Source organism: Penicillium expansum, assembly GCF_000769745.1.
Source record: "Penicillium expansum strain MD-8 chromosome Unknown contig68, whole genome shotgun sequence".
Taxonomy (NCBI): Eukaryota; Fungi; Ascomycota; class Eurotiomycetes; order Eurotiales; family Aspergillaceae; genus Penicillium; species Penicillium expansum.
In genome coordinates, this window is record NW_015971391.1 from 150,430 (window position 1) to 161,015 (window position 10,586).

Sequence of the window (10,586 nt, forward strand, 5' to 3'; positions counted from 1 at the left end):
CCGCGTACAGATGGACATCGATCTCCGATACATCTGTGTAGCTAACCTAACCTATATTCTTCTCTTTGTTTTCAGTATTCCAACAAAGACACACACTTCAAATCACCATGGTTGAATCTTTTGATACAAGCTCTCTGGAGAACTCCCTCAACCTACCATTTCCTGCTACCACTAAGCAAATTGCGGGGTTAGTCAATGGCATACAAACAGATGTGGTGATAATGAGCTTTAGCGATAAAATCATGGTCACAATCTCGCAAGCAGGACGACTGGCACATTGGGTATGTTGCCTTCAATTTGACTTTAGAAAACATTCACTAATGATTTATAGTTGCATGTACCGATGGAGAACCAGAACCCAGGCACTGAGGGCATGCACACCCTCGCTGAGGGCGATGATGCTCTTTTACCCCTCAAAAGCCTAACCACCACTACCTTACTAGGTGGCTATTCTCCAGGACAAGACACAACGGGTCAACTACTTGCTCGTCAGATTGCTACGGCTATTGCAATGAAAACACCTAGTGAAAAGAGATTACTCCTCGTTGGCCTTGGACTTGGCAAATCAACTGCTGATAGAGATTCATTTTTTGCTATTGTTGATCTCGTTCTTCAATGCCTATGAAATCATCATAGCCTGATCTCTGACTGAGAGCAAGGTAGCCATCAGAATGAGGCTCGCGCGAACTCTCGGGCTCGCTCCAGCAGCCGGTTCAGTTTCTCGTCTGTGATCTTTCCATGAATCCGGATTCGTTCGATCTCAACGAATGCGCCGCATACCAGCAGCTCGGCAAGAGCCATCTCGGTGAAGTCCTCAGTTTCCCAGTTGCTTCTCAATTCGATAATCATCGTGCGGACGGCGAGAAATCCTTGATTTTTGTGCTTTAACATGAATCCGATAAAATCGCGAGTGCGTTCTTTGGCTTTCTCGGGGTCATTGTCACCCAGCGCGAATTTGATTGATCGGATCCGCACCGTCGACAGTTCTCGGAAGATGGGGAAATGTGGGGCAAGGTAGCCATTTCTTGGGAAATCCGTCACCACCAGAGTCCGGTTGCTTAGCGAACTCATGTATCCGAACCACGCCTCTGAAATCCAGCCGAACGATACAACTCGCATGGAAGTTGGAAGCTTTGGGGTCATCCCATCCTTCTTGAGAAAGATGGCCTCCTTGCCGTCGTCGAAAACGTACTTCCATATTGTCGCGCGAACCTCCAGTGGCAGCCACTCGAGTGGACATGGGCTGTTTCTGTTCACCATAACGACCGAGGGACATTTTTTCATGTCGGTGAGGAACCTGATTTCGAACGATTCCCACTTTTTGCCAAACTGCAACCAGAGCATATCTTTAAAGGTTTTCTCAGCAAGCTTGCCGATGTAGAAAAGTGGAGTATCGGAACTAGCACTTTGTCAGATCAAATGGATTTTTTGGTGGCATCGCGCCCATGCTGTTATATCAACTTACTATGCGTGTGACACCTTATCGGATGCTCGGACAACATCCACGACTTGGTCGGACTCGTGTGTGCTAGCCGAAGCTGCTGGACACGGGACCTCCGAAGCTGGGACTTCCGAAGTTGTATTTATAGCTTGGTCAGATGCATGAGGGACCTCTTCAGCCATCTGCTCATCCGAGACCTCGGAAGCCGGGGCCTCGGAAGCTGTCGCATTGTTACGCTTGCGCATGGTCAAAACTCTTCCTCGGATACACTTACGCGTGTCCGGAGCACCCGCTTTAATGCAACGAACAGGTTTCTTGATCCTTATTGAGTGGCGGTCATGCGTGATGAAGGAAATAGATGGGATGAAGGGTTCTGAGGGGATAAAGGATCGTGAGGGGACATCATCGTCGTCACCGAGTCGTCGCCGAGCCGACGCCTGGGTGTCGGCTCGGCGCTGCCCCAATATATATCATTCATATGTCTACCTATATCTTGTGTCTTCAGTATTACAGATACTACGACTTCTTTCATCTGAAGAACTCTCAGCGATCAATTTACCGGTTCTTGCGCAATGTATGTCTACTTTGGTGTTGTTCTGTGAATGGGAATTTCTCAAAGCTATATATTAGGAGTGACTACCGTGCAAAGGTCTTTAAATAAAGAAGATGATAGCGTGTTGAATACTAAATATTTTTTCTTCCTATAAAGTAATTGGGTAGGCTGTATATAGTAGACTTCAATCTCACCCATTTCTTCAACTACTATCCAAGCAAAGCCTGGTCATTATCCACACGGGATTTTGAACCATTTCACACACAATATAAGATATCAGAGAAACTAGCTGTCATAAAATATCTTAAGACTAAAACTACGACACAGCAAGCGGAGATTCCCTCTTGATATTGCGGTATGGCCAGTCACGTGGTAAACATTACACAAACAGGGGTTCCATATGGACATGACACCTGTAGGTAGGACGTGAACAGAATCAGATTTGTGGTTCGGGTCAATCATAATCCTCTAAACCTCAGAATACTTGGCTCTCATGGTTACTGCAAGTCTGTTGAGTGCCAGCACGCGCGTAAATTCTCGCAGTGTCACATTTTAACATCTTCCTTGGGTCTCATACTCCACACATCAAACATTCCATTATTATCTCCCATCCACATCTTTTTGAATCCGTTTATCTCCATCTATCTTTCTTTCACGAAAGAAAACCTGCATTTCGGTCTTTGTGGAGTTCTGCATGATGAAGCCACTAGTGGATCCTGAGTTAGCCGCTGCCGTTGAGGCCTCTCGCCGAGATATGTATCGCCAGCAGAACAGACATCCCGCATCCCAGGCATCCAATTTTGTGGATCTGACCAATGACTCGGGCAACGACTCAGACATTGAAGAGGTATTCCCCAAGTCAAAGTCCGTGGTTAGTTCCGAAACTGAAGATGACCACGAGCATGAGCAGCTACAACGTGCTCTTGCTATGTCGATGGAGCCTAATGACAGGACCAAAACACCAGAGCATGCACCGCCAATCAAACATGCATCTGCCCCGCATGGAGACTCTGTAGTGTCGGCGGGTTCACTTTTAGGCATGAACCGGAAGCAGATGGAGGAGGAGCGTCTTGCACGTCTCGCCAAGCGCAAGGCTGATGACAGCTCATCTACTCCGCCTTCTCAGACCAGCCGAAAGCTCCCGAGGACTGAGCCTTTGCCAGTCCAACATCCTGTCGCTCTCCGGAATCCGTTCCAATCTGCTCCCCAAGTGAGCACAGCTCGAGTGAGATCTCGCACCGAGGTCTGCCGCCAGCTTGCATCAAATTCCCCGAATATTAACATCCAACCGACCTCCCGCTCGGTGGCCCAATGGCCTCTTGGAGCCGTCAAGAAAACACACATCACCGGTTTCCCTCGCAGTGGAAATGAAATCACCATTGAAGAAGTCATCCAGCGGGATGACTTGGAATTGGGCGTATTTAGCTCGTTTCTGTGGGACATGCCGTGGCTTTATTCGAAGTTTAACAATTCAACCACACGAATCCTATTTGTGATGCAAGCAAATGATGAAGAAACGGTTAGCTTCACACTATAACCTTGAATGACACGGACTAACTTGACTGCGTTTACAGCGAGAGCAATACCGTCAGGACGTTAGCAACATGCCCAATTTCCGCTTGTGTTTCCCACCCATGGAGCCCCAGGTATTCTGCATGCATTCTAAGCTGCTTTTGATGTTCCACCCTGGATATCTTCGCATCGCAGTCCCCTCCGCCAATCTCACTCCCACTGACTGGGGAGAGGATAGACTTATGGAAAATGTATGTGACTACATCCATCTATTCTTCAATTACTAACAGAGGGCAGACTGTATTCCTTATTGATCTTCCCAAACTCGACGTTCCTGAAGCTGGAAAGACCCCATTCTACGAAGAACTGGTCTACTTCCTCCAGGCATCCGAACTCCACCGCAACATCATCAAGAAGCTAGATGAGTTTGACTTCAGCGAGACGAAGCGGTATGCATTTGTTCATACAATGTATGTATTCTTTCCCATGGCCAATTCCCCTAACAAAAACAATAGCCACCAGCTAACAATATAAGTGGCGGAACCAACACCGAAGGTAAATGGCAACGCACTGGATCCAGCGGCTTGGGTCGCGCTGTCAAGGCCCTCGGCCTAGAGACAAACGCACCCATCAACGTTGACTACATCGTAAGTTTTTGCACCTGCCATGCCCCGATATATAATACAACACTAGGTATACTAATAACAAACTCAGGCGTCATCGCTAGGAAATATCAACACTCCATTCCTCCGCTCCATCTACCTCGCTTGCAAAGGTACGCCGCCATCTCACAAAACCCAAAGACCAACTAATCTGACCAACTACAAAACCAATAGGCGACAACGCTCTACTAGACTACGAGCTACGAACCGCAAATAAGAAAAAAGAGCCCCGCACAGAAGTCGAAGCGTATAACCAAGAATGTCTCGATCACTTCCGCGTTTACTTCCCATCAGACGAGACTGCACAAGACGTACACAGCAATGCCAAACACGCCATTGGCACGATATGCTTCAATCCAGCCTGGTGGTCCGGTGCCAATTTCCCACGTGATACGCTTCGAGATTGTGTGAGTGAGCGCGGAGTCTTGATGCATAACAAGGTGAGTATTTTTGGTAAGGACTGGCTAAATTGATTTTTTTTTTTACTAATACACATTTCTTCTGGTATAAAGCTTGCCTTTGTTCATCCTTCCACCCCAATCGAGATGCCTGATAACAAGGAGTGCCGGGGTTGGGCTTATGTGGGGAGTGCGAATTTGTCGGAGAGTGCATGGTGCGTATATAACCTATCCATACTCCTGTTGCTGGCTGTAATGACAAAACTAATATGAACCAGGGGTCGGATCGTCAAGGATCCTAAGACAAAGCAGCTTAAGATGAACTGTCGCAACTGGGAATGCGGCGTTATTGTGCCCATCATCAATGAGAAGAAGACCGAGAAGAAAGACAAGGGACCAGAGACAAATGGACCCGTCCCTTCGGCTCCTCTTCCAGTCGAGGTCTTTAGGGATACCGTTCCTGTTCCAATGAGAGTGCCCGCTGTCCCGTTGTCGGAGAGTCGGAGGCCTTTCTTCTTTGGGGTCTGATTTGACCTTGAACATTGAGAATTGCCGTTGTTTACACTCAAGATCAAAGTCAGACATGCGTTTACGTCTGCAATGTCTAGTGAGAGTCTAGATTTTCACTATTCTTGTCATGAGTACCTGGGATAGGAGGGGCTGACTGGGTTGCTTTGGTTGGTTTAATGGGAAACGAATGAATGGAAGGGAGATTCAAGCAATACATGTATGAGCTCCATAGCAGTTATGCTGGGATATCCAAATAAAAACAGACCAAAAAAAGCAGTTGATATTTTAAAAAACAATATAACCTGACTAAAAATAAGTAATATAAATCCAATAATGATATCTAAATGTGTGCTCATAAGCATCACTTGATCTAATCTATCGAGTATCACGCTTTATGTAAATGCATGTTGACATGAAAAAAGTCCAAAGAAAAGAAGGAGTAACAATCGCTATACTTTTAAAGCCTTAGACTTCAGTCTTCTTCCCCGTAAACAACCCCTTCACACGATCAATCAACAGTCCAGCCAAACCAAACAGTGACCCGATACCAAAGCTCCAACCTCTCACACGAACGGTGTAAATGAAGAAATAAACCAAAGCCCAGTTAATAATAACAAAAGCGAGGAAAATTCCAAAACAACGCCACTTATCCTCGACATGAACATTCAAGTTCGCCATATACTGCTCACCATCCTTGTAAGGACAGTACTGGCAGTCCGCCGTAGCCTGGGGATTAACCAGGTATCCAGCCTTAGCAATAGAATTGACAAAGTCACCGGCATAAGCAACACAAGTTTTTCCAGGAGGAGGATTGAAATGCGTAGCTTCCAGCGAGGAACATTCAATCTGGACATCTGGCAAAACAGCCGAGAGGACACCGCGCAACCACCAGGTCACGGGATTCACGTAGTACATCCAGTATTTCCAGAAGACGGGGTAATCGGCGTAAGGACGGACGATACCGTTGAACAGATTTACCATGACGAAGAAGAAGGGGAGGACGTTCGAGATGACAGTGAAAGAAGGCGCGAAAGCGCAGACCCACTGGCCCCACGAAGCCTGGAAAAGGAAGAAGAGAATAGTCATAAGGAAGACGTATCCTGCGTTTGAAGATTCCGTTGGGAATCCGACGGGGTAGTACCACAGCAGCCAGTAGATCAGACCCGAGATGATAGCGGCAGGGATCTCGCAGACGACGTTTGCTGTGCAGAACGCGACCCAGCCGTAGATGCGGGATGGGTATTCGCGAGCTTCCCAGAGGGCGCGGTTGATGTAGAATTTCGGGACAATGGAGTTGAGGACGATGGGTGGGATGAGAATGATTAGGAAGACGGAGAACATTCGGTCTTGCATCGAGGCCACGTTGTTTGAGAGCATGTAGAAGGTGAAACCGTTGAAGATGCCGATGATGACTGAGACGAAGAGTTTGCCGTAGTAGTAGGATGGGTCGCGCCAGTAGTTTTTGAAGAGACGAGTTGTTAGCTGGATGGTTTGGGTTGAGGTTGGGGCTGCGAATTCGTAGTTTGCGGAGGCGGATTCCTCGATGGGGAGTTTGCTTCGCTCTGAGCGGATGTTCTCGATTTCAGCGAGCATGTCGCGGTTCTGGTCTGAGTTGCGCCATTCTTCGTTCCAGTCGACGAGTTTTCCATTGCGGTGCGTCGCTTTGGCTGCTGTTTCAAGGATGAATTCAGCGACGTTCTTTGAGGGTGGGCAGACGAAGCCGCGGTCGCCAAAGTATTTGATTACGGAGGCGCCTTCCTTGCCGACGGGGCCAAAGTAGAAGGTGTTACCGCCCGGGTTAAGGGCGAGGATCATGTCGAATTGCTGGATGATCATGGAGGAGGGCTGGTGGATTGTGCAGACTATGGCTTGGCCAGCTTGGGAGAGTTTCTTGAGGAAGCGGACGATGGAGAATGCGGCTTGGCTGTCGAGACCGGAGGTGGGCTCGTCCAGGAACAGAAGTAGACTGGGCTTAGCTGCAAGCTCGACACCAATGGTGACACGTTTCTTCTGCTCGACGTTGAGACAGCCGATGATGGCGTCTTGGATATCCTCGAGTTCGAGAAGATCAATGATGCGATCCACGTATTCGATTTTCTCCTGGCGCGAGACATCGCGGGGCTGGCGGAGGATGGCCGAAAACTCGAAGGCTTCGCGGATGGTGGAGGTGTTGTCATGCAGATCCATTTGCTCACAGAAACCAGTGCCACGCTGGAAATCAGCACCAAGCTTGTGGCCATCGACGAGCATATCACCGGTCACGACACCCATTTTCTGGCGCTGGGCTAGGGTATTGAGTAGAGTTGTCTTTCCAGCACCGGAGGCACCCATCAGGGCGATCATGACGCCGGGCTTGGCGTAGCCGTTGACACTGTTGAGGAGCTTGCGTGTTCCGTTTCCGTAGGGGACGGTGTATTCAACATTCTGCCAGGTGAAGCAGCGCTCACTTGAGGAAAGGCGGTTGAAGGAGGTATCATCATTAGAAGCAGCCTGGCCACGGGCAAGAGCGGCGTTGTCCTTTGCATTGGCGACCTTTTCTTCATCATTGGTGGGCTGAGCAGCGACCTTCTGGGTGCGCTTGGACTTTTTGAAGACCAGAGCACCACCTCCACCGCCAACAAATGAAAGAGTCTCGGCAGCGATGACAGTCACCAGAATGTACAGCACGGTGAAGGCAATGACAACACCAAAGTTGCGCCATAGATGGCTGCGCGTGAATTGAAAGTTGGCAGTCAAGTACTGAGCTCCGGTAACAGAAGATTCGCCCAATGACGACCCAGTCAAAGCACATCCCTGGTATCTGGGGTCCATACCTGGACCCTGTGGGATAAGCTGGGATGGATTGCATTCCATGACACGGTCGGAGAATTCGTTTGTCAAGACAGCCTCGTAACTGTACGCGATGGGGTTGACATAGAACAGCCATCCGAACCAGATCGAGTCCTGGATAAGAGTCTGCTTCGGAATGACATAACCGACATACAAAATGAGCAGGTTCAGCGCAATACCACTGAAACGCACTGCGTCATCAATAGACGGGGACAGCGCAGCGAACATGCGGTAGAGCGAGGTGACGCAGAAGGTAGTCGTGTAAACAAACAGGAAGTAGATGAAGAACTTGGAAGCCGTGACATCGAGACCACTCATGAAATAGACGATAATGGTGAACGGGATGACCATGCTGAGGATAGCAGGGAAGTCGACAATGACACGAGCAATGGAGACAGCAGAGGGACGGTAGAAAGCGTAATCCTTGTGACGGGCGACAATGCCGCGTCCAGTGACAGCAGGCATCAGCTCGGTCAGTTGCATCCAGCCAAGGAACAGAATCGAGAAGAACAGAGCACCACCGCGTGAGAAAGCGCCACTGGTATCCAGGGATTCTCCGTAGAACAAGGAGGAAACGATGAGGCCGTTGGAGATGACGATGAAGTACTTCGTGTAGAGGGAGGTTTTATCACCCCAGAGCAGCCAGAACTCGCGCTGCACGCAGGCCAGGACCTGGCGCACGAACGAGACAGTGTACGGTGACTTCTTGGAGACGGACTTGGACTTGGACTGCGCGACCATGGATTGGAAGCGACGAGTGTCCTCCTGCTGGGTGTCTTGGAGACGTTTCTCGTAGCTGGAGACATCCTCCAAGATACGGCTGTGGGCCTGGCTGTTCTTGAAGGTGTTCTCGAGTGCCTCGGCGGTCTGGGGGGTGGACGCTTCACGGCCAGGCTGGAACTCGCGGGCGTTGGGGTCGCAGAGTGAAGTAAGGAAATCGGCTGTGGTCGATTGCGCGGGGCAGTGGAAACCCAGGTTAATGAAGTACTGTCGTGCTTCATTGGCCGGACCTTGGTAGAGCATGCGGCCCTCGTCAATGACCATCACTTTGTCCATGAGCTCGTAGATGCTCTCTCCGGCTTGGTACAGGGTGACGAAGGTAGTGCGCTTGCTGACATCGGTCATGATGCGGAGGGACTTGGCGTAGTCCAGTGCGGTACTAGCATCCAGGCCGCGAGTCGAGTTATCCCAGCAAACCACTGTGGACTTGGTGGCGAGGGTCTCTGCGATACTCACACGCTTGCGCTCACCTCCAGAGACACCGCGGACATACTCGTTTCCAACGAGGGTATTCCTGGTGTGAGTGATACCGAACATCTTCAACAGGGCATCGATGATAATGGGGATGCTTTCCCGGTCCTGCTTGCGGGTCTTGTTTATCAGGGAGAACTTGAGAGTTTGCCAGACAGTGAGGGAGGGGAAGTGCTGATCGTCTTCGGGGTTATAGTTGACTTCTCCACGGAAGTGCTTATTCTGGTCCTTGGACGAGAGACCACCGTAGCTGACCTCACCATGGACACCAGCAAACGCACCACGGTCGTTCGCAATTGCCTTGAGGAAGGTGGTACAGCCAGCACCGGGACGGCCCAGCACCAGCATCATCTCACCTTCGCGCACAGTACCACTGAAATCATGGATCAGATCGCGGACAGGAGGGTGTTTTCCAAACCGCAGCTGCGGCACGAACTGGCAGACGAGATTGTACAAATCCGGGCCGAAAGTACCGATCACAGCCTGGGGAAGAGTGCGCACGAAGGATGCGCCAGTCTCCACACCTTGTACGGTAAGGTTCTTGAAGACGACACCAACCTTCTTGGCGGGTTCGCCGGCGGTCGTGCGACGCTCCAGATGGCCACCGGTCAGGAACTCACCCAGATTAAAGCCGTCGTCCGCCTCGTCTTCGGTTTCTTCTTCGTCCTCGGCCTTTTCTTCGTCGCGGCGGCTGGCCTGCGACTTTCGGCGACGAATGCTCTTGGTGACAGAGCGAGTGCGGTTCAGACTGAGGCGAGTGAGTTCGCGGCGCATCTCTTCCATGTCCTCCATGGCGCCGCTGCGAGAGACGGCCTTTCCAGCCTCCTGCTCTCCCCAACGGCCATCGCCATCACTTACAGACGAGCTGATGGTTGAGCCGTCGGTTAAAGTTGGGTCGATAGGAGCTTCGGCGGTGTGGTGGTCTTGTTCCATGGTTGGTTGTTGGGAACTCGCATCATGGTGATAGGTCTCGCCAGTTGAGCTGGATTGTTGCCTGGAGGACTGGGTATAGGCTTGGGAATCCGAGACGGCATGTGACTGTTCGGAATGGCCCTCCATATTGGGGCTCTGATGGGTTCTACTCTCTGGTAACACTCAATGGCAGATAGCAGATAAATGTATTAGGATATAGCCAGGCTAATTAGAGGATGGGATATGAATAGAATTTTTATTAAAAAAAAGTGAATGTAAACAGAATTATAAAGGAAGAAACAGGATTATAAATGAAAGATTCAGGAGAAGAGCAAAAATGACATTAACTCCGTTTATATTGGAAAATGTTAGAATAATCACTTAACCCCGGTGGCATTTGTCAGTCGCTAAAAAGGAATTACAGGACCCTGGGAAGGATTAAAATGATAGTCGAATCATAAACGAGACAATGAGCCAAAGTCGGGACGCAAGAGCTATAGTGGAGTAATGATAGTACA

At 49.7% G+C, this 10,586-nt stretch overlaps 4 protein-coding genes across 4 annotated transcripts; 2 read left to right on the forward strand and 2 right to left on the reverse strand.

Annotated features, from left to right (window-relative positions):
- Positions 1-107: 107 nt before the first annotated feature.
- On the forward strand, positions 108-625 carry PEX2_025580 (uncharacterized protein; the record flags this gene model as incomplete). Its single annotated transcript, XM_016739833.1, has 3 exons — positions 108-187; positions 233-281; positions 332-625. 3 exons carry the CDS (start codon positions 108-110, stop codon positions 623-625), a joined length of 423 nt encoding a protein of 140 aa, XP_016596656.1.
- A 41-nt stretch (positions 626-666) lies between these two features.
- On the reverse strand, positions 667-1,973 carry PEX2_025590 (uncharacterized protein; the record flags this gene model as incomplete). The annotated part of the gene is made up of 4 exons (XM_016739834.1): positions 667-1,399; positions 1,466-1,661; positions 1,716-1,896; positions 1,959-1,973. The coding sequence occupies 4 exons, from the start codon at positions 1,971-1,973 to the stop codon at positions 667-669; spliced, it is 1,125 nt and encodes a 374-aa protein (XP_016596657.1).
- A 718-nt stretch (positions 1,974-2,691) lies between these two features.
- On the forward strand, positions 2,692-5,094 carry PEX2_025600 (uncharacterized protein; the record flags this gene model as incomplete). Its single annotated transcript, XM_016739835.1, has 8 exons — positions 2,692-3,513; positions 3,569-3,757; positions 3,804-3,976; positions 4,042-4,153; positions 4,221-4,281; positions 4,343-4,608; positions 4,681-4,781; positions 4,845-5,094. The coding sequence occupies 8 exons, from the start codon at positions 2,692-2,694 to the stop codon at positions 5,092-5,094; spliced, it is 1,974 nt and encodes a 657-aa protein (XP_016596658.1).
- A 447-nt stretch (positions 5,095-5,541) lies between these two features.
- On the reverse strand, positions 5,542-10,215 carry atrF (ABC drug exporter AtrF; the record flags this gene model as incomplete). Its single annotated transcript, XM_016739836.1, has 1 exon — positions 5,542-10,215. The coding sequence occupies one exon, from the start codon at positions 10,213-10,215 to the stop codon at positions 5,542-5,544; it is 4,674 nt and encodes a 1,557-aa protein (XP_016596659.1).
- Positions 10,216-10,586: the final 371 nt, after the last annotated feature.